The sequence below is a fragment of the Oncorhynchus nerka genome, linkage group LG27 (assembly GCF_034236695.1).
Source record: "Oncorhynchus nerka isolate Pitt River linkage group LG27, Oner_Uvic_2.0, whole genome shotgun sequence".
In the NCBI taxonomy this organism is placed as follows: domain Eukaryota; kingdom Metazoa; phylum Chordata; class Actinopteri; order Salmoniformes; family Salmonidae; genus Oncorhynchus; species Oncorhynchus nerka.
Window position 1 is genome coordinate 53,062,335 of NC_088422.1, and position 24,144 is coordinate 53,086,478.

Below are 24,144 nucleotides of genomic sequence, written 5' to 3' on the forward strand. Positions count from 1 at the left end.
GAGCGAGGTGAGGTAAGGGAGAAGGTCTCCGGAAATGGTCTGGAGAAGAGAGGAGGGAATAGGGTCAAGCGGGCAGGTTGTTGGGCGGCCGGCCGTCACAAGACGCGAGATTTCATCTGGAGAGAGAGGGGAGAAAGAGGTCAGAGCACAGGGTAGGGCAGTGTGAGCAGAACCAGCGGTGTCGTTTGACTTAGCAAACGAGGATCGGATGTCGTCGACCTTCTTTTCAAAATGGTTGACGAAGTCATCTGCAGAGAGGGAGGAGGGGGGAGGGGGAGGAGGATTCAGGAGGGAGGAGAAGGTGGCAAAGAGCTTCCTAGGGTTAGAGGCAGATGCTTGGAATTTAGAGTGGTAGAAAGTGGCTTTAGCAGCAGAGACAGAAGAGGAAAATGTAGAGAGGAGGGAGTGAAAGGATGCCAGGTCCGCAGGGAGGCGAGTTTTCCTCCATTTCCGCTCGGCTGCCCGGAGCCCTGTTCTGTCCTGTTAGTTGTGTATTATCATTGGGATGTTACTACAACTTGATTGGAGTCCACCTGTGGTAAATTCAATTGATATATAAGATCCCACAGTTGAGAGTGCATGTCAGAGCAAAAACCAAGCCATGCATGAGGTTGAAGGAATTGTCTTTAGAGCTCTGAGACATAATTTTGTAGAGGCACAGATCTGGAGAAGGGTACCAAAAGAATATTCCAGATGTTCAACCATCTCTGCAGCACTCCACCAATCAGGACTTTACAGTAGAGTGGCCAGACTGAAGCCACTCCTCAGTAAAAGGCACGTGACAGCCCGCTTGGAGTTTGCCAAAAAACACCTAAAAGGACTGACCATGAGAAACAAGATTCTCTGGTCTGATGAAACCAAGATGGAACTCTTTTGTCTGACTGCCAATCGTCACATTTTGAGGAAACCAGGCACTGATACCCCATTTCATTGATCCACAATCCATAGGTAATGCTGTACAGTGCAAAATGAATGTCAATATGAACAAAATTCTGACTGGGGAGTATATTTTCCCACATCAACAGTCCCGCAATAAGAGCTACAATGCTAATATTTGTGTAAATTGTTCACAGTTGTGTTCTGTGGGTGTCACTGAGTAGAATGATAACTATTTTCATAGAGTCACAATCCATAGGTAAGGTTGTGCAGTGAAATAGTATGCCCACAATGCAAATCTGAAGTCACAGCCACAGTGTGATTTCTTTTGTCAAATTAACTAATTATAGTTTGTTGAATTTATATAACACTCCAACCTTGTTCAGCATATTCTAGTCCAAATATGGAATGATTCCACTTTTTCTAATCATTTGCATCACTTTCTTTGAGGAACTTTTATTTTGAAGGCAAACCGCAAATTGCACAACTGTGGCCAATCCTCATTGTGGCTAGCTTCACATAGGTGTCTCGACTCTCACACCGCAGTTGCTTTTGGTGTTGCTACTCGCTGTCATTTCCATTAAGACAGAGGGCAACGCGGCAGAACAGAGTTGGTGAGCCGTGATTTAAATCTTTAAACGTCTGGATATTTGAATTAAGTGCTTTTGTTGCTTGAAATAGGAACATTGTCGGCCCGGCAGTCACTGCCATAAAGTACGTTAGCTTAACTAACGTTAGCGTTTCTCGAGGAGTTGGCTAGCTAACGTTAGCTAAACTAGCGAATCAAAAGAGCCTAGCAAAGTCAAAAAAAAATACAATTGGAAAATGTTGGATCTTTTAATTAGAAACATTCACACGTTATGTTTTGTGGTCAGTCATAGTAGATAACTAACGTTAATAGTTAGTGGCTACAACCTTGCTAGGTAACGACGTTGGTTAGCTAGCGTAGCAGCTGGATAGTTAGCAAGCTAGCTATCTGGTGTGAGTGAGAATGTAATTGAAGCAGGTCCTTCCCCTTTGTTTAATAGCTTAGTCAAGTTATCTAGTAGACTATATAACTCATGAAGTTACAGACCAACAGTTGTGAGAATAAAGCAGTTTCTAGTTTGTTAGTTAGAAATATTTTTGGAAACCAACGTCTAAAGGATAAAGTGATTGACGTTTTGCAGGACGACTGGTACATGGTATGGTCCTATTTTTAACCGGGATTTCGTTTAGAGAACCAGTAGGCTCCTCAGAAAAGAACTTGGGCGGGTTCGCATTGGGCGATGAAGGGGAGTGGAGAATGTTTGAAGTATGGTAACCTATGCGGCTCCACAAAAGCGCTAACATCCGGTTTTCAGGGTTGCTGTCAGAGATACATTTGAGGAGATAGGGGAACTTAATTTTAATCATACAAGCCCCCGCCCCGTTGTCTACTTTGCCCATGCGTCGGCCACTGGCTGAGCGGTGCATTCTGGGAGATTCCGAGACTAGGCGAGCTCTCGTTCAAGGAGGGAATGGCAGTCAATTGGACGTGACATTACCTACTTTTGAGAAAAATGGGCAGGTTTCTTGATCCATAGCCTGACTTTGAGAAGTGAGTGCGTGACGATGTTCTTATCAACAAGTGACGCAGCATGACAATGTGAACGCGATTGATTAACAGTCTGCTAGCTGAGGTGTTATGTTCCTCCTGTCATATCCAATGTGATATCTATCTCATTTCTCTAATATCTCTAAGTATTTTACAACTTCCGTTTCCACTGAAAAACGGAAGTAGGGACTCTGCTTATTCTTGCTGGCTTCTCAGAGGTCATAGCAAGACCTTGCAAGAATAAAGCGCTGACCTTGGCGATTTCCCTTCAAAATATAAGTCACGCAAAGATGATTAAAAAAGATATACAAATGGCCGACACAACATTTTATTAGGAAATGTTAGCAGACTTGAAATGTTTAACAATATCAAAGTGAATAGTCATAATAGCACAAATAATATTATAACATTGACATATTTTTTTAACAGCATTAAAATGATAGATTACTGGAGTTATGGTAACAGTAATTAAAATAACAAAACATGATGTATAATAATATTGCTATTATTATACATTTTAAATCCCATTGTTATTTAGCCCATTTGTATTACACTATGTTCCGTAATGTTTTTCATTTTGGGCCTGCACGTTAACACTAGAAGCTTATTACTTAAAATAGATCAATTGAAAGTGTGTTCACAGCTCCAATCCAGATGTGTTGGTCATTACTGAGACGAGTGTTTTGAATACTGACGTTAACCTTTCTGGTTATAACCTTTTTCGGCAAGACAGATCTTCCAAATGTGGGGGAGTGGCAATCTTTACCAAGGATCACCTTCAGTGCTCGGTTGTCTCAACCAAGTCTGTACACTAAAAATGTGATTAGCTGGTTTTATGCATTAAACTTTCAAATAACTTATCTGTTGCTGGGTGCTATCGTCCTCCATCAGCACTGGCCTGTACTCTATCTGCCCTAAGCTCTATCCTGGCCCCTTACACTAAGTCTGAATTTGTCCTGCTTGGTGACTTAAACTGGGACATGCTTAAACCACCTGACCAAGTCTTAAAGCAATGGGACTCCCTGAATATTTCTCAGATTATTACCAATCAAATCAAAGTTTATTTGTCACGTGTGCTGAATAAAACAGGTGTAGACCTTACAGTGAAATGCTTACTTACAGGCTCTAACCAAATGTGCGACAAAAAGGTGGGTGTGTGTGTAAGTAAAGAAATAAAACAACAGTAAAAAGACATTTGAAAATAACAGTAGCAAGGCTACATACAGACACCGGTTAGTCAGGCTTATTGAGGTAGTATGTGCATGTAGGTATGGTTAATGTGACTATGCATATATGATGAACAGAGAGTAGCAGTAGCGTAAAAAGAGGGGTTGGCGGGTGGTGGGACACTGCCGATAGCCCGGTTAGCCAATGTGCAGGAGCACTGGTTGGAGCACTGGTTGACTCTAAACACTCAGAAAAGGCTACTCACCTCGATGTTATCCTCACAAATAATCAGTCTGGTGTTTTCTGTAATGACTTTAGTGATCACTGTTTTACAGCCTGTGTTCGTAATGGCTGCTCAGTGAAACAACCTGTTCTGTTTTGTCAAACTTTAATGAGCAAGCCTTCCTTCGTGAACTGGCCTCTGTTAAATGGTATATGATCAGCTTGGACCTTTATATTTTCAGTGGTATTGTTAACAAACATGCCCACCTAAAAAAAAAAAAAAACAGGTTTGACCGTGATCTTGCAGAGTTACTCCACCTCAAGAATTGCATTTGAAGGCTAACCGCAAATTCCTCATTGTGGCTAGCTTCACAACACTTAACTCGGTTCATTGACCCTCAGTAGCCAGATGAAGCTAGCTGGCTGCTTATAACATTAGCTTTGGGCAACAGGGTTAAGTAGCTGGCCAGCTATTTATTTTCATGAACTGAAGTTAAATTTCAATAGGTGAGAGATAAGTGGCAACCTAGCTAATACTTACTCACAAGGTTTCCTAAATCATTGCTAAGAATAATGAAAATTACTGCAGTTTCTGTAGGTCATTGTTTTCAGGCTGGTTGTGTTGGTGCTAGCTAGGTACCAAGCTAAAAATAGCTACCCCAGAAGTTGCGGTCGAACAAATTATGCTTTATTACCAACGCGGTATTGTAAACACATGGTTTGTGGGCGGTGTTTGCTTGTTTGCAGATGTTTTTGCACAGCTTTGACAGTGCTATTTTATCTTTTTTGACACACAAAGACGCAAACAGCGTTCCGTAGGATATATGTTGTGAAGCTAATAGCAGTGACACTGTTACTGTGTAACTCCGGTAGGGCAACATCTGAAAAATAGCCCAGTTGGTAGTGTGTACCGGTGCTCGACCAGTTGGCGAAAACCAACATCACCTACGACAGAGAACGATCGATTGTCAAGGGCATGAATTCCATTATGTTGGCTTTAATGGATTTCGCCTTTGAGTTGTCTTGCTGAAATGTTATTTTTCAAATGACTGCTCGATCTACACAGCAGACATTGTGTGGACTTGGTTAGGAATGCTGTGTTGCACATCCAACGCAAAATTTTACGTGCTGTTATTACGTCATGTACCAACGTTATGTATATGGCAGCTGGGACATCTGTTTTTAACATCGGCCGATACCGATTTGGGCATTTTTAGCTATTATCGGCCAATTCCAATATGTTCACCGATTTTTTTTATTTTTTTATTATCGTGCATCCCTAATATTTTTATTGGACATATAAAGAAATACAAATTGAACAGATACATCCTTTTATACCCTATACTTGTGGAAACACCTCACTCCCCTTAACAACAAAAGCAGCATACAATTGTCTATAATAGTACATAAATATACAATAGCAGTCAAAAGTTTAGACAACTGTTCATTCAAGAGTTGTTTTTTTTAACCATTTTTTACATTGTAGAATAATAGTGAAGACATCAAAACTATGAAATAACACATGGATCCCTGTAGTAACCCATAAGTGTTTAACACGTCTAAATATATTTGAGTGTTTTCAAAGTAGCCACCCTTTGCCTTGACAGCTTTGCACACTCTTGGCATCCTCTCAACCAGCTTTATGAGGAAGTCAGTTTTCATCCGTCTTGAAGGAGTTCCCACACATGCTGAGCACTTGTTGGCTGCTTTTCCTTCCCTCTGCAGTCCAACTCATCCCAAACCATCTCAATTGGTTTGAGGTCGGGTGATTGTGAAGACCAGGTCATCTGATGCAGCACTCCATCACTCTTCTTGGTCAAATAGCCCTAACACAGCCTAGGGTTGTATTTCCGGTCATTGTCCTGTTGAAAAACAAATGATAGTCCCACCAAGTGCCAAAACCAGATGGGATGGCGTATCGCTGTAGAATGCTGTGGGATCCAAGCTGGTTAAGTGTGCCTTGAATTCTAAATAAATCAGTGTCACCATTACACCACCTGCTTCATGGTTGGAACCACACATGCGAAGATCACCTGTTCAGCTACGGTGCATCTCACAAAGACACGGCGGTTGGAACCAAAAATCTCAAATTTGGACTCATCAGACCAAAGAACAGATTCTCCCTGAACAGTTGATGTTGAGATGTGTCTGTTAGTTGAACTCTGAAGCATTTATTTGGGTTGCAATTGCTGAGGCTGGTAACTCTAATGAATTGATCCTCTGCAGCAGAGGTAACTCTGGGTCTTTTCTGTGGCGGTCCAGTTTCATCATGAGACCCAGTTTCATAATAGCTAGCGTTTGATGGCTTTTGCGACTGCACTTGAAGAAACTTTCAAAGTTCTTGACATTTTTCACATTGACTGACCATGCCTCAAAGTAATGATGGACTGTAATTTCTCTTTGCTTATTTGAGCTGTTCCTGCCATAACATGGACTTGGTCTTTTACCAAATAGCACCATCTTCTGTATACCAACCCTTAAAGACCAAGTCCATATTATAGCAAGAACCGCTCAAATAACAGAGAAACTCCGACCGCTTTCCACCGCTGGAGAAAGTGCATTTGTTATAAAATATCATTTTTATTAGTGTTGCACCTCAACCGTCCTATTTATGCTATTTGTATTCCTCCGCCAGTTTTGATCCTTGAATTGGACACACAGACCCGTTCCCTACATCCTCCCACTGCCACGAATTCCTCCATGTTTCGAGTAATCCTCTAATCAATTGGTTATCTTGGATTGAGCAGACCTTCACATACAATTCCGGTAACTCCATAAAAGACAACTCTACCATTCCAATTTACAATATCGTTTATAAACAGAAGTTTTTTTCAAACATCTTTTCCATAAATAGTTTTTTTTCAACCATCACATTTGAGTTCAACTATAATATTTGTTATCTTTTCAGGGGGTGAAATTGTAACCAGCTCTTCAATGCTTGTTTGAAAAGGAGAGATTTTGTAAAGGTTTCATTTTCAATTAATCGAAAATGAGACGTGGTAAGCGGCACGAAAGGGCAATTTTTAAACAATGTGGATTATTTCTCTCAGTTATCTACTTGAGAACCATTTTGGGTTCAAGTAAAACTTTTGTATAAGTGAAGCTTTGAGGTTTATTGCTTTTATATTTAATAATCTCAACCCACCCATTTCATATTCATTATAGATAGACACGCTCTTGTCTGGTTTAGCATCTCAGTTGAAGCGAAATATTTTTTACTCGTGTGATTGAAAAACGAATCATCAGGAGTAGGCAGCGCCATAAGTGAGTAATCAGAGTTATGATATGACTAAGGAGTTAATCTGTGTAATTTTTCCATAAATAGATTGGTATTTAACTCTCCATGGTTGCAGGATCTTGTTTATTGAAATTCATTGTGGAGCGCTCATTTATATATTTTGTGATAAGAATACCAAGTATGTCTACTTCACCATTTTATAGGTAAACTGCAGGGTAATGCAAAAGTTGTATTTTTTTAAAGATCCAATACGTAATATGATGAATATTGAATTGAATGACCTCTGAAGGTACATTTAAAGGTACCTCCAAACAAGGGGATTTGCTGAACATAAACTCAGCAACAAAAAGTAACATCCTCTCACTGTCAACTGCATTTATTTTCAGCAAATTTAACATGTGTAAGTATTTGTATGAACATAAGATTCAACAACTGAGACATCAATTTAACAAGTGGCACAGACATGTGACTAACTGAAATGTAATGTGTCCCTGAACAAAGGGGGGTAAACAGTCAGTATCTGGTGTGGCCACCAGCTGCATTAAGTACTGCAGTGCATCTCCTCAAGGATCGCACCAGATTTGCCAGTTCTTGCTGTGAGATGTTACCCCACTCTTCCACCAAGGCACGTGCAAGTTCCCGTATATTTCTGGGGGGAATGGCCCTAGCCCTCACGCTCCGATCCAACAGGTCCCAGACGTGCTCAATGGGATTGAGATCCGGACTCTTCACTGGCCATGGCGGAACACTGTCATTCCTGTCTTGCAGGAAATCACGCACAGAATGAGCAGTATGGCTGGTGGCATTGTCATGCTGGAGGGTCATGTCAGGATGAGCCTGCAGGAAGTGTACCACATGAGGAAGGAGAATGTCTTCCCTGTAATGCACAGTGTTGAGATTGCCTGCAATGACAACAAGCTCAGTCCAATGATGCTGTGACACACTACCCCAGACTATGACAGACCCTCCACCTCCAAATCGATCCCGCTCCAGAGTACAGGCCTCGGTGTAACGCTCATTCCTTCGATGATAAACGCGAATCTGGCTATCACCCCTGGCGAGACAAAACCGCAACTCATCAGTGAAGGGTGCTTTTTGCCAGTCTTGTCTGGCGTTTGTTCCCATAGGTGACGTTGTTGCCAGTGATGTCCGGTAAAGACCTGCCTTACAACAGGCCTACAAGCGCTCAGTCCAGCCTCTCTCAGCCTATTGTGGACAATCTGAGCACTGATCTGAGCACAGTAGAAAGGCCTCTTTTAGTGTCATATGTTTTCATAACTGAGACCTTAATTGCCTACCGTCTGTAAGCTGTTGGTGTCTTAACGACCGTTCCACAGGTGCATGTTCAATAATTGTTTATGGTTCATTGAACAAGCATGGGAAACAGTGTTTTAAAACCCTTTGCAATGAAGATCTGTAAAGTTATTTGAATGTTTACAAACTATCTTTGAAAGACAGGGTCCTGAAAAGGGGACATTTATTTTTTGCTGAGTTTATATTGTACCGAAAAAAATGCAGTTATAAATGATTTTGTCCTAGTTAAGAATAAATTGTCCTCCAGTAGACTTTCTTTAAATGTCCGATATCCCTGTCCGCATGGAATTTCTGTGAGTTATGTGAAGGCCAATTAGATGATCAGATTGCATGCTCTCCTATCAATACTTTTTTAAACATTTTGATTCAAGAGAGAAAGAGACAAGGAGGTAGTCAATCAGTCTAGCTTGATCAAGTCTCCATGTATATCAAGTTAAACTTATCAATGTCTATTTGTCACGTGCGCCGAGTACAACGGGTAGACCTTACAGTGAACACAATGCAAATAGTTCGGGTAGCCGTTTGATTACCTGTTCAGGAGTCTTATGACTTGGGGGTAAAAACTGTTGAGAAGCCTTTTTGTCCTAGACTTGGCACTCCGGTACCGCTTGCCATGCGGTAGTAGAGAGAACAGTCTATGGCTGGGTTTTTATAGGGCCTTCCCCTGACACCGCCTGGTGTAGAGGTCTTGGATGGCAGGCAGCTTAGCCCCAGTGACGTACTGGGCCGTACGCACTACCCTCTATAGTGCCTTGCGGTCAGAGGCTGAGCAATTGCCGTACCAGGCAGTGATGCAACATGCTCTCGACGTTGCAGCTGTAAAACGTTTTGAGGATTTCATGTCCCATGCCAAATCTTTTTAGTTTCCTGAGGGGAATAGGCTTTGTCGTGCCCTTCACGACTGTCTTGGTATTTTTGGATCATTCTAGTTTGTTGTTGATGTGGACACCAAGGAACATGAAGCTCTCAACCTGCTCCACTACAGCCCCGTTGATGAGAATGGGGGTGTGCTCGGTCCTCCTTTTCCTGTAGTCTTCAATCCTCTCCTTAGTCTTGGTTACATTGAGGGATAGGTTGTTATTCTGGCACCACCTGGCCAGGTCTCTGACTTCCTCCCTATAGGTTGTCTCATTGTCGGTGATTAGGCCTACCACTGCTGTGTCGTCTGCTAACTTGATGGTGTTGGTTGTCCCTGGCCATGCAGTCGTGGGTGAACAGGGAGTACAGAAGGGGACTGAGCACGCTCCAGTGTTGAGGATCAGCGTGGCAGATGTGTTGCTACCTACCCTCACCACCTGGGGTTGGTCCGTCAGGAAGTCCAGGATCCAGTTGCAGAGGGAGGTGTTTAGTCCCAGGATCCTTAGCTTAGTGATGAGCTTTGAGGGCACTATGGTGTTGAACGCTGAGCTGTAGTCAATGAATAGCATTCTCATGTAAGTGTTCCTTTTGGCAAGGTGGGAAAAGGCAGTGTGGAGTGCAATAGAGATTGCATCATCTGTGGATCTGTTTGGCTGTAATGCAATTTGGGGTGCGGTCTAGGGTTTCTGGGATAATGGTGTTGATGTGAGCCATTACCAGCCTTTCAAAGCACTTCATGGCTACGGACGTGAGTGCTACGGGTCTGTAGTCATTTATGCAGGTTACCTTTGTGTTCCTGGGCACAGGGACTATGGTGGTCTGCTTGAAACATGTTGGTATTACAGACTCAATCAGGGACATGTTGAAAATGTCAGTGAAGACACCTGCAATTTGGTCAGCACATGCCCGGAGCATACGTCCTGGTAGTCTGGCCCCGCAGCCTTGTGTATGTTGATCTGTTTTAAGGTCTTACTCACGTTAGCTATGGAGAGCGTGATCACACAGTCGTTCGGAACAGCTGATGCTCATGCATGCCTCAGTGTTTCTTGCCTCGAATTGAGCATAGAAGTGATTTAGCTCATCTGGTAGGCTCGTGTCACTGGGCGGCTCTAGGCTATGCTTCCCTTTGTAGTATGTAATAGTTTGCAAGCCCTGCCACATAAGACGAGCGTCGGAGCCGGTGTAGTATGATTAAATCTTAGCCCTGTATTAACGCTTTGCCTGTTTGGTGGTTCGTCGCAGGGCATAGAAGGATTTCTTGTAAGCTTCCGGGTTAGAGTCCTTCACCTTGAAAGCGGCAGCTCTACCCTTTAGCTCAGTCCGAATGATAACTGTAATCCATGGCTTTTGGTTGGGGTATTTACATACAGTCACTGTGGGGACGATGTCCTCGACGCATTTATTGATAAAGCCAGTGACTGATGTGGTGTACTCGGAAGAATCGCGGAACATGTTCCAGTCTGTGATGGCAAAACAGTCCCGTCGTTTAGCATCTGCTTCATCTGACCACTTTTTTTATAGACAGTCACGGGTGCTTCCTGCTTTCATTTTTGCTTGTAAGCAGAAATCGGGAGGATTAGGATAGAGTTGTGGTCGGATTTACCAAATGGAGGGTGTGGAAGAGCTTTGTACGCATCTCTGTGTGGAGTACAGGTGATCTAGAATTTTTTTCCCTCTGGTTGCACATTTAACATGTTATGGAAATTTGGTAGAAATGATTTTAAGTTCCTCTGCATTAAAGTCTCCGGCCACTAGGAGCTCTGCCTCTGAGTGGTTTCCTGTTTGCATTCAGTCAGCTGTATAAGGAAATAAGCAGTCTTCGTGCCAGCATATGTTTGTGGTGGTAAATAAACAGCCACGAAAAGTATAGCTGAGCACTCTCTAGGCAAGTAGTGTGGCCGGCAATTTATCACAATATACTCTACTTCGGGTGAGCAACATCTAGAGACTTCCTTAGATTTCGTGCACCAGCTGTTGTTTACAAATATGCACAGACCACCCCCCTCCCACCCCGTCTTACCAGAGTGTGCTGTTCTATCTTCCCGGTGCAGTGTCTCCTGATAGCTGAATATCCATGTTGTCATTCAGCCATGATTCCGTGACACATAGGATATTAGTTTTTGATGTCCCGTTGGTAGGATAATCGTTTTCGTACCTTGTCTAATTTATTGTCCAATGATTGCCCGTTGGCGAGTATTATTGACTGTAATGGCAGCTGTCCCACTCGTCTTCTCCGGGTCCTGACCAGGCATCCGGCTCTTTGTCCTCTGTACCTGCGTCGCTTCCTCTTGCATATAACGGGGATGTCGGCCCTGTGGGGTGGAGTCGTGTTAATGCAGAATTGTCTTGCTGAGTTTTGTAAATGTTGATTTTAAATGTTTGCAATTTCTGCTCTGCATCAGACTAAGTTTGTGCTTCAGTTGTACTTCTAAACTCAATTCACAAATTGCATTCTATCAGCAGACGGGGCTCTGAATGATGTGTAGCTACTTTTCTGTTATTTTTCTCGGTGTAGCCAGACTATCTTTCTCAGGTAAATTGCAAGATTAACTTTAAGCAAAACATTAGGAAATGTAGCTTTCTTTGATAGGCCTAAACATTAGAAATGTGATAGCCATGCATCAATTTTGGGGAAAAAAATGCTTTTTCATCGTAAGCTCATTCACTTACCAGCAACTCCAGACTCCACAAAGACACAGGTTGTAGACATGCTGCTGGATAGCCATTAATGCGTCAAATCATTGTTCGTTTGCATATTATCTCTCATTCACATTCGCTTGTAAATGTCCAAAATCACCAAAAAATAACATTTAAATAGCTTCTACTTATAGGTATAACTTTATGAGCTGGATTCCCTCGTTGGCATATCAAACTAACAGCCTCCTTGAAAATTCGCTATTGTGCAAATTTTGTTAGCATTCTGGTAATAGATGCCCAACGGGCTTGTTGGCATTTTTTGGGCGCCCCCTTGTGTACTAAGCTGGTAATAGTGTAAATCCCTTGATGGTGTTACGATGCCCAACCCTAGTATTAAAGAGCTGAAAGGTATAGACATTTTTGTCTTTATGTTTAAGAAACACACTTTTTTACCGAAACACATCAATTTATAGAGTGGAAACTAGAGGTCGACCAATTATGATTTTTCAACGCCGATACCGATTATTGGAGGACCAAAAAAACCCGATACAGATTAATCGGCCAATTTATTTTTAAAAAAGTATTACAATTTATTTATTTGTAATAATGACAATTACAACAATACTGAATGAACACTTATTTAACTTAATATAAGTTCCTCGCTCCTCCCTGGGCTCAAACCAGGAACACAACGACAACAGCCTCCCTCGATGCAGCACTACCCATCGCTCCACAAAAGCCGCGACCCTTGCAGAGCAAGGGGAACAACCACTCCAATTCTCAGAGCGAGTGACGTTTTAAACGCTATTAGCGTGGACCTCGCTAACTAGCTTGCCATTTCACATCGGTTACATCGGCCTAATCTCGGGAGTTGATAGGCTTGAAGTCAAACAGCTGCTGGCAAACGCACAAAATTGCTGTTTGAATGAATGCTTACGGGCCTGCTGGTGCCTTCCATCGCTCAGTCAGACTGCTCTATCAAATCATAGACTTAGTTATAACATAACACACAGAAATACAAGCCATTAAGCCATTAATGTGGTCAATTCTGGAAACTATCATCTCAAAAACAAGACGTTTATTCTTTCAGTGAAATACAGAATCGTTCCGTATTTTATCTAACGGGTGGCATCCATAAGTCTAAATATTCCTGTTACATTGCACAACTTTCAATGTTATGTCATAATTACGTAAAATTCTGGCAAATTAGGTGGCCCAAACTGTTGCATATACACTGACTGCGTGCAATGAACGCAAGAGAAGTGACACAATTTCACCTGGTTTATATTGCCTGCTAACCTTGATTTCTTTTAGCTAAATATGCAGGTTTAAAAATATATACTTCTGTGTATTGATTTTAAAGGCATTGATATTTATGGTTAGGTACACATTGGAGCAACGATACACACCACATCAATTATATGCAACGCAGGACACGCTAGATACTACACATGGTTGACGATATTACTAGTTTAACTAGTGATTATGATTGATTGATTTTTATAAGATAAGTTTAATGCTAGCTAGCAACTTACCTTTGCTTGTTATGCGAATGCAATAAGCCGTCTCCTCGTGGAGTGCAATGAGGCAGCTGGTTAGAGCGTTGGACTCGTTAACTGTAAGGTTGCAAGATTGAATCCCCCGAGCTGACTGTGTGGAAATCTGTCGTTCTGCCCCTGAACGAGGCAGTTAAGCCATTCCGATTAATCTGTCGACCTCTAGTAGAAACTCTTAATTTGGCTATAATACATAGGCCAACACCAATCACCCACAACCAACTATCTTATCCTTTCCCAGGCCTTGCAGGTAGCCAACCGCATGTTACAACACAATAAAATGCAACAGCAACAAACCATATATTCAGAGTCCATTTGGCCAAATTGACTGCTTTTCAGCTGATTTCCCACCCTTTATGGGCCACCTAGGGGTGAGTTCAATTCCATCATTAGTTGTGCTTTTAAATGGACACTAGGTGGGGTAGTTGTTCCAAGTTAAATGTTTTTTTTTCATACTGTAATTGAGCGATCTTAACTGTCAGATTGTAAATATTTTTGCCAATTTACCTTCACCTTGTGCAGAGCTAGGGGTTGGAAACGCACGCTGATGGAATTAGATTGCTTTAGCCACAGTCATGGAGTTCGCTAAATATTTTCATAAAGAAACTGAAAAAACACACAGGCGTTATATCAAGGTGACCTTACAAAGTTGAGGACAAAGAGCAAGAGTGTCCACAACTAAAGAATCATTGTGGGATCTGAAAAGACACTTATCCCCAAAGTATGATGGTGTACTTACTACCTGCGCATGCTAAAATAAAATAATCTTTGCCCATCCTGGCAAAAATGGTGTTACACATCCCCAGTGGCTCTGCAAGTGTGGAGAGGATATTCTCCGCTGCTGGCCGGCTCTCCAGGCACCATCGCAATAGCCTGAAGCCACAGACTGGCAAAACCTGTGTTTCTAAAAATGAATTCAAAGGCATCAACAAGTTATTTTTTGTTGAATTTTTGTATTTAATTATATTTAAATACAGAGCCTATATGCACAATTTTCACACCAAAACAAATACGTTAAAAAATCTATCGCTTATCATATACTTTAAATGATTCTTTATAACTAGTATAAAATATATCGATAATTGTGCACATTTTTCCATAATTTTCACCCTAATTATTAATTTACAAAGTACACAGGTCAAGAATTTTATTCTGAAGGAATCTAAAAATCCATGACCCGGAAGTACTTAGTTATTCTCGCCTGCTTCACAGTGGTCCTGCTATGTTAGATTACAAGTATGGATATGCTCAAAACATAGGTGTAGCTTCAGTAAGCGATACATGTTCTTGTAGATACAGGAAGACCACATATATTGTTAAAATGGGTTCTTAACTACCTTTTTTTGTTTACACATAACATGTTCTCTCCAGCTATTTCCATACTAGCTAACATAATATCTAACTTGTCAAGAAGTAGCTAGCTAGCTAAGCATGCAGCTAGCTTGTCACTCATGTGAGCAGGTTCCTGTATTTAATTTGAGGTGGGAGTAGTTGCCTCAATTTTATGATGAAAATAAGCAGGCAGATTCATTTTACACTGACTGATTACCCTTCCATCAATTTATCCTGCTTATGATAAGACAAGTATCAGTTTCTGTCTAGAATAACACACTTTAGCGATCAGATAAACATAAGAATCCCTGTGTCCTTCATAGCCCACCCGCATATTACTATTTTTACACAACTCACTGCTTAAATTGGCCATGTATTATTGCAAATGCCCAACAGTTCACATCCAGCTGCACCGGCATAGTTGAGCCCAACCTGTGTATGTTGTCATGAGTAATGAAGATTCTGATGCTACAAAACACATACTAGACTAACATTGCCAACACTCGCATTAACCAGAGCGCTCAGTCATCTCTTTGACCAGTAAAGCAAACATAACACAGTTCAACATTGTGCATGCAGTATTCACATCCCTGGAGGATCAGTGATGACACTCATTAAATAGTACTTTCATTCCCTTAAAACCAATAATGCAATTTAATATTGACAGTTGTCATTACTCTGTGTATATGCAGGTACTGGCTGTGACATACGTTTGCTTTACCCTGTTTTTTTTTATGCATCAAGCTGTCCCTTTCACTCTGTTAACTCATTACACATTGCCTATATAATCACACAACCTCTCAATCTTTTGCAGGTTAGGAAACAAACACCGCTGACAAGTGAAAACCAAAGGCCCCCTGGAAAAAGTTTTCCTGTGGATCATTTGACTGCAGTTTGGTTGAAGTGAAAGGAGTCTCCATCCCACTCTGTGATTGTTTTGGAGAGACAGGCGAGTTGTGTGCTAAAGGACTGCGATGCATCGCTTAAGGACTTGCGCTGCCCGGCTGCGGCCGCTGACAGCCTCTCAGAGTGCTCAGAACTTTTCACAGCAGAGGCGTGTGGCCGTACCAAGGACTTTTCAGCCATTAAGGTGCTACACCGCGCCTGTGGCTGCCGAGCCTTTCCTCAATGGAACAAGCTCCAATTATGTGGAGGAGATGTACTATTCATGGCTAGAGGACCCCAAGAGTGTTCATAAGGTAAGGCCCTTTACCCCCGGAGGAGTGGGGTGTTCTCAGGGCATCCAGCTCCTACAGAGTGAGATCTTTCTGTCTCTGGGGGTGGGGGGGTGTTATTTCGTGGTGTGAAATTCATGGGGAGATGCAGCTTTGTTAACACATCGACAATAATTATCCCAGCATATGTGACTCACCACCTGTATTCGGTCTTATGTAACAACGTTTGAATTTCAGTTTTTCTACATTGGATAAAAGTAGAAACTAAGAGCTACACAATGGTTATCATACACTACATTTGAGGAAACAATGGGAAAGAAATTATGCTTTGAAAGCTGATCAACTAGTTATTTGAGAGAACCGTCTTTCAATGTTTTGGTACTACTATTGGAGAGGAGAGCCCCTCTTTGTCTACACCCATTCAGCATTGTTCACACCCTCTTAAGCCTTAGCCACACTCATCTCTTTGAGGGTTGATCCCAGTTCTATACAAACTTGCCAGCTACTTCCAGACATCTAAGAGAGAGAAAGAACAGCTCACTGAACATTACTCTATCTGTGGTTTCGCATTCAGAGCGCACACTGGACGCTCTGGCCAATAAGTAGGGTTGTTCTAAGAGCTCTGACCTCACAACGACAGTCAAGCACCTAAGCTAACTGGCTGACATTGGCTAGCTACGTCCAGACACGTATGAGAGAACACCCCACTCTGACCGTTTTACTCGCCCTAGCAGAGCTGGTTAGGCTTTTTTCATATCCAGAGCGTTGGTGACTGTAACTGCTGTTGGCAACAATTGAAAAATGCTTTGTTGACAAAGTTCACTGACACCAGACATATTCAACGGGTGTTGCGCTTTCAAAAAGGCATCAGTTATTCTGCGCTCTGGCACACTAAGACGCAAGTCTTTTGTTAAGAAATTTAGCTAGATAGCTAGCTAGGTAAACAATTAATCCCAATGCATGACGTAACGTTAGTTAGCAAGCCAGCCAGCTAATGTTAGCTAGCTAGCTTAACAGTACACTGTAACTTGAAATTAAAATACTTTGTCAAAATTAGTTAAGATATGTAGCTAGCTAGCTAAACAATGGACCATAATCACAACTCATGACGTTACTACCCTGCATGAATACAGGTAGCTAACCAACCAGATTCTATGGCTATAACTAGCGAAGCAAATGTGTCTGAGATGCAAAGAATAAGATCATACACATAACGTTAGCTAGCGACCCAGCCAGCTAATGTTAATTTGTTAACAGTACACTTGAAATTAAACCACTTTCTGTCAAAATTAGAAACGTGAAATATCTGAATCTTACCAGTATACATCATGGTTGGACGCCTCTCCTGTGTGATGCCATGCATGGTTGCCTTAGTTTTGCGATGTTATCCAGACTGTTGTTTTTTCCATCTCCTTAGCTATCATTAGCTCCTTAGCTATCACTCGAATTCCACTTTCAAAACTCGGTTCTCCAGAAAGTGGAGAGCATACACATAACGTTAGATAGCGAGCCAGCAAGCTAACCTTAGCTAGCTAACATTACACTTTAACCTCTTAGTCCGCCCCATCCCGCATGCGGTATCGTTACTACAGCCTCAAGCTCATTAGCATAACGCAACGTTAGCGATTTTTAAAAATCGCAAATGAAACTAAATAAATATGCCTGTTCTCAAGCTTATCCTTTTCTTAACAATCCTGTCGTCTCAGATTTTCAAAATATGCTTTAGAACCAGAGAAAATCACTAATTTGTGTAAGAGTGGTGATAGCTAGCTTAGCATTAGCATTTAGCACGCAACATATTCACAAAAACCAGCCAAGGAATCAAATAAAATAATTTACCTTTGAAGAACTTCAGATGTTTCAATGAGGAGACTCAGTTACATAGCAGATGTCCAGTTTTTCCTGAAAGATTCTTGTGTAGGACACATCGTTCCCTTTTGTTACTATGCATATGGCTACCGAAACTAACCGAAAATTCAGTCACCTACATGTCGAACTTTTTTCCGAATTAACTCCATAATATCGACTGAAACATGGAAAACGTTGTTTGAATCAATCCTGAAGGTGGTTTGTCATATTTCTCTCCATTGAAAGCACCATCCTTGTAGCCTGGTTTGTTCTGAGATTTGAATGGAAAAATACCGGGACCTGACTTTTGCGCACCAATTGCCACGCAGACACCTAGCGGGACACCTGGTAAATGTAGTCTCTTATGGTCAATCTTCCAATGATATGCCTACAAATACGTCACAATGCTGCAGAGACCTTGGGGAAACAAGAGAAAGAGTCCGTTCATTCCTGTCGCATTCACAGCCATATAAGGCGATCATGGAAAACGTAGCCTCAGAAATCCTGTGCATTTCCTGGTCGGTCATACATCTTGGTTTTGCCCGAAACATTTGTTCTAAGGGACTCACAGTGAAAATCTTTGCATTTCTGGAAACGTAAGACTGTCTTCTTTCCAAAGCTATCAATTCCAAGCATATTCGAGCATCTTTTCGTGACAAAATATTGCGCTTAAAACGGGCACGTCTTTTTATCCAAAAATGAAATACTGCCCCTATAGGACTAACAGGTTAACTAGACATTAGGTTTATGCAGTTTTACAATGTGGAATTATATATATTTTTTAAAGCTGCGTTTGACTCTATTACCTAAACATACTGACCAGCTCCAATAGACAGATGCGTGCTGTGGCAGACCAATCCAAACTTAACTCTTGGCATGTCCAGCCCACTCATCTCAGCCAATCATGGCTAGCGGGAAGGCTGCTCACTTTTTCTGTGGCTAACCAGCTAGGCTCTTAATGTAACCATTTTATTCGTATGTACAGATGGCATACAAGTTTTATATTAAAACCTGTTATGGCTGCATCCCTTTGTTCTCAATTTCCGCCTAAAGACATACCCTAATCTAACTGCCTGTAGCTCAGCCCCAGAGGCAAGGATATGCATATTCTTGGTATCATTTGAATGTAAACATTCTGAAGTTGGTGGAAATGTTAATTGAATGTAGGAGAATATAACACAGTAGATCTGGTGGAAGAAAATAGAAAGAAAGAAAGAAAGAAAGAAAGAGCATACGTTTTCTGTTTTTTATTGTTGTAGCATCATCTTTCACATGTACTAGAATAGCCACACAGTCAGAGGATGCTGGAGATAATTTTGATGGATAACACAAGAGGGCAACTGTAGGTGTGCAAAGTTTCAGACTAATAACTTCAGGAATGGGTGAGCTACATGACATTTAGCATGAAGTCACCCAGGTGTCCCACACAAGTTGCCCAAATGTACCCAAGTGGCCGAATTGGTGAAATGACCTATAACTATATACAACAGTGCAAATAACTATATACAACATATCAAAAAGCAATTTCAACACACACACACACACGCACAAACAATTATTAGAAAATAAATATATTTTTAAAAAACAGTGCCGACTCAATATTTTGCTGCCTGTGCCATGTCCCATAGCAGAGGCAAACGGAACAAGTGGCGCCGTTCATGCGACACAGAACACAACGACGCCACCATGCTGTGCCCTTTTGGCCCTGTGGCACAGCCATGCCTGCAGTAATGAACTGTGGCATATGAACACCACTGGGGGCAGAGGTAGAGTGGGCAGCTTGGCACCGGGGGCTCCCAGTCGGAGTCACTATCACTGTGAAAAAAACATTTAAAAAAATATTTGTATTGTATGAGCCTTTTATCATCACATAAAATAAACAGATATGTATTGTATAGAGCAGAGGGAACAGTCATTAAGGTGAAGTGCTGTTCCATTCAATTCCGGCCATTGTTGTGGGCCTGCCCTCTACTGAACAGCACCCAATGGCTATTTCATATGGAAATGGAGAGGAGTAGCAGGCGCAGTGGCCATGTGTGTGTTTGCTGTTCTACATGGGGAAGAAAAAAAAATGTATATATACATTATATATGTATATATATATATACACACACACACCCAAACAAACCAACACACATTGTACAAACCACACATTTCATTGCAATTTTTTATACATATATTTTTTTATATTTCAGAAAACGGCATTAGCACTTACCCGTCCAGAAGTACGTCCTGTCCTTGCAGAAACAGCTCCTCAGTTCGTTTGAATCCTAACACTCCAAGATTCCTCAAACAAAAAATATCTCACTTTCACTTTCACTTTAGACTTTTGACTTCGCTTTTCCTGATTTATTCGCCATGATATCTTCAATGAAATCGTTGAAAATACAACTTTCCGAAATACAGCTGCGCGTAAAAAGCCTTACTGCAACTCCTCTGATCGTCAAGGCGAGAATGGAGTTCCTTACGCGTGCGATTACAAACAAGGAATGGTGGTCCAACCCAAAAGCATTACATACTGGCGTTTACCTCAGCTCATTGGCTATCTACCCAGCTAGATTTCAAGAAGATCAGTGGTCATTGGGCAGAAATACAGTCAATCAATGAAGCTTCGCTAAAATTATTGGTGCGCTCGTTGTCTTCAAATCAGTTCGCTTCGGTCAATACTCCCCGCAAAAAAACGCTGACGTTTGGCTGTGTTGCAAACATCCAGAGGAATGCACTGAAACCAACCATGACTAGATAAACGATTGTTTACGGTGTGTAATCACGTCGAATGCTCCGTAAAAAATTGATAGAGATGGAATTCACGGCACAAACGGTTTACAAAATGTTTCGGTTTTTATCAAAGAAAACCACTTCATTTGATCACTGGGACCCTCAGGAAGAGAAACAAGAGCAAGATATCAGAATGTAAGTCATTTTACCTTCAGATGTGAATGTGTAAAAACTGTCATGGCGGAAAATGTTTGTTGATTGCTCTTCTCAAACAAAAGCATGGTATTTGTTCACTGTAATAGCTATTTTAAATTGGAAAACGTAGTTTCATTACCAAGATTCTAATCTTTTGAAGGGTGTAAGGCACTTGCATTTTCAAGAATGTTCAATGTTACGAAGTTGTATTTTTAGTTGTCACACTGAAATTTCCCCTGATACAGGGATCGCAGCCATAAACAGGTTAAAGGCCCAGTGCAGTCAGTGAACTTCATGGTTTAAAAAATATATATTTTCACACTGAGGTTGGAATAATGCTGGAAAATTGTGAACATAATGCCATTTTAGTGTAAGAGCTGTTCGAATAGACGGCCTGAAATTTCAGCCTACTTCGGTGGAATGGAGTTTTGGCGTTCCATGGTGACATCGCCATGCAGGAAATTAGTTAAAGGTGAATTTTACCCTGGCTCTGCCATGGCATTTAGTCCCTACTAAATTAGCAACATTACGTTTTTGTCATTAAAACCTCTTAAGGATAGAGACGCTAGCGTCTCAAGTGGCCAATAGCCTCGGGAAATGCATAGCGCCAAATTCAAATAAAACTCAAACTTTCATTAAATCACACATGCAGGGTACTCAATTAAAGCTACACTCGTTGTGAATCCAGCCAACATGTCAGATTTTTAAAATGCTTTTCGGCGAAAGCAGCAGAAGCTATTATCTGATAGCATGCACCCCCCCTGAACCACCTGAACGAGTTGTAAACAAAAGAATTAGCGTAGCCGACACTACACAAAACGCTGAAATAAAATATAAAACACGCATTACCTTTGACGAGCTTCTTTGTTGGCACTCCAATATGTCCCATAAACATCACAATTAGTCCTTTTTTTCGATTAATTCCGTCCATGTATACCCAAAATGTCCATTTTATAAAGCAGGTTTGATCCGGAAAAAAACTGCTTTCCAAAACACAACGTCACTACAAAACATTTCAAAAGTTGCCTATAAACTTTGCCAAAATATTTCAAACTACTTTTGTAATACAACTTTAGGTATTTTTAAACATTAATAATCGATCAAATTATAGACGGGGCAAACTGTATTCGATAGAGAAAGTAAACAAAACATGCTCCCTTTTCCCTCTTGCGTAACTATCAAAAGTGTAACGTTGTTCCAGGAAGTGCCTCTTCGTTTCACCAATGATTAACTTCAACCCAATTCCAAAGACTGGTGACATCATGTGGAAGTCGTAGGAACTGTAAAATGGGTGCTATCTAATTTTCTTTGCCAAAGACAATTGAGGGAACTGTCAGAGGGGGAAAAAACGTTTTTATTCTGAACAGTTTTTCCTTGGGGTTTTGCCTGCTACATACGTTCTGTTATAGTCAGACATGATTGAACCAGTTTTAGAAACTTCAGAGTGTTTTCTATCCACACCTACTAATCATATGCATATAATATATTCCTGGCATGAGTAGCAGGAAGTTAAAATTGTGCACGCTATTTATCAAAATGTAGAAATGCTGCCCCCTAACTTTAAGAAGTTAAGTCACCACACAGCGAGAGACCGATATACAGTTAGCCTACTGTTTTGAAGTATTTTATTAGGCTTATGTGGTGTGTCTTTAGTATCCTTAATGTGATGACATGCTATTTTATCAAATCGATTACCTAACGTTTAATTGACTACCTGATTTGAATTATATCATGCAACAATTAACTCATTAATAACCTGGGGCTCCACGGATTAAGGAGTTACGTCTTCCGAATGAACTCTTAGATCTAAAGATCTCTTACATTTCAGTCATCGATCAGTCATTAATTATTCTTGACCTTTTATCAGTCTCAACCAAGAATTGTACGACATTCAGATATCTGCACGAACCCTAGTTTCCATAATGAATCAGCCATATACATTGGCTTAATTATTTACTAACTAAATAATCACACACAATTACATAACAGATATTGGTTACTAACAATGATAGAAAAGTATCTAGTGTGCCAAGCTGATATGAGAGCTTGGTAGACAAAGGAAAGAGGGTGTGGACCTCTCAAGAGCGGGAAACTCCTAGCTTATAACTACACTCATAGAAATTGCTAATACTTTACATGAACAACCGCTCATTTGAAAATTTAAATAGCAATTTACATATTTACGAGTATGTCTTTGTTGTCTCTCGCTGTGTTTGCCGGTCCATCTGCTGGAGAGAGTCGACAAAGTCTGGTTGTGTTCCCCCAGAAGTCAGTCTGTCGTTGTTGTAGGTGGTTAGAATTCGAAATGTATTCCTAGAATAGATGCTTCGGCGGTTGTCAGAATTCTCATTCGAGATTTATGTCATTTCTAGCCACAGACTAGTAATTATACATCTAAGATTTGCTCTTATTCTGTACTGTTAGAAAAATCAGAGTTTAACCATTTGCAACCTTAGTTTACACCGTGGTTTGCGTGGTCTTAACCATTCGAGACATCTGGCTTGCCTGAGTCTCTTTGGCATACATGTTTTATTTCGTCACTGGTGGTTTTATATTCTGGAGAAGAAAAGGCCGGTTCCTTGACACCGACGTAATGTCTATGCTCACATGAACATGGCCACTGACTAGTTAATTTCATATTACATCTTTTCAAAAATAGTTTCATGTTTAATCACATATGTTTCACAATATTTAGATGTAAACCTGACAGCTGGGAAAAATCTCTCAATACTACATGTCCAAAGGGGGAGAGGGTTCCTTCCAGGAATTTACGACCTGTCAAGTCATTAAACTGTAGAGGGGGGTGGCTTGTATGATACCCCCCCCAGGGCACATCATAACAGTGGTATTAAAAGGAAGGAGAAATACAATCACGAAGATCCACTTTTATAGACAATAGGCCTATACCGATGCACAGACAGCACATTGCGCAAACAAAACAACTCTCGCAATATCAACTGGAATTACGTAAGTCTATTACTGAACTTTCACTGGTAAACATGGTTACAGACCCAACAACATTATACTATTCCCTTCTCGTGGAGAAAAGCACATGAGCTAATCATTATGCACAAAGTATGCAAAACAGTGAAATGCATCATTCCAACATGACCTAATATGATGAACAAGGTACTGAGACCTAAATAAGCAATCTAACAATTGAGATGTGCAAACTATGGCATAAGAGAAAGATGAGTGGATAAGAGGTAAGACCTTAATGAGCGAGCTAAGAGGGACAATAAGCCCATTTGTTTAGCACTTTTGACAACATGGGCCGTTCTTACACTATTTCCCCTGTACACCAAGTCAGAAACGAAGGCTAAATAATCGGGGCATATAAGCAGACAATGAAAGCCTTTATAATATTAGATGACATTTCTCTAAAACTCACTGAATGCTACATGTGCACCACAAAGTCAGAACCGTAGGCAA

The 24,144-nt window shown here is 41.1% G+C and overlaps 1 protein-coding gene across 2 annotated transcripts in view; it reads left to right on the forward strand.

Annotated features, from left to right (window-relative positions):
• Positions 1–1,385: 1,385 nt before the first annotated feature.
• Positions 1,386–24,144, forward strand: part of ogdha (oxoglutarate dehydrogenase a) — a 79,863-nt gene continuing 57,104 nt past the window's right edge. For both annotated transcript variants that reach the window (XM_029638622.2, XM_029638621.2), the window contains exons 1-2: positions 1,386–1,490; positions 15,591–15,975. In XM_029638622.2, the coding sequence (XP_029494482.1) occupies positions 15,751–15,975 (225 nt within the window). In that variant the 5' untranslated portion in view covers positions 1,386–1,490; positions 15,591–15,750. The remainder of the gene's footprint in view (positions 1,491–15,590; positions 15,976–24,144) is intronic.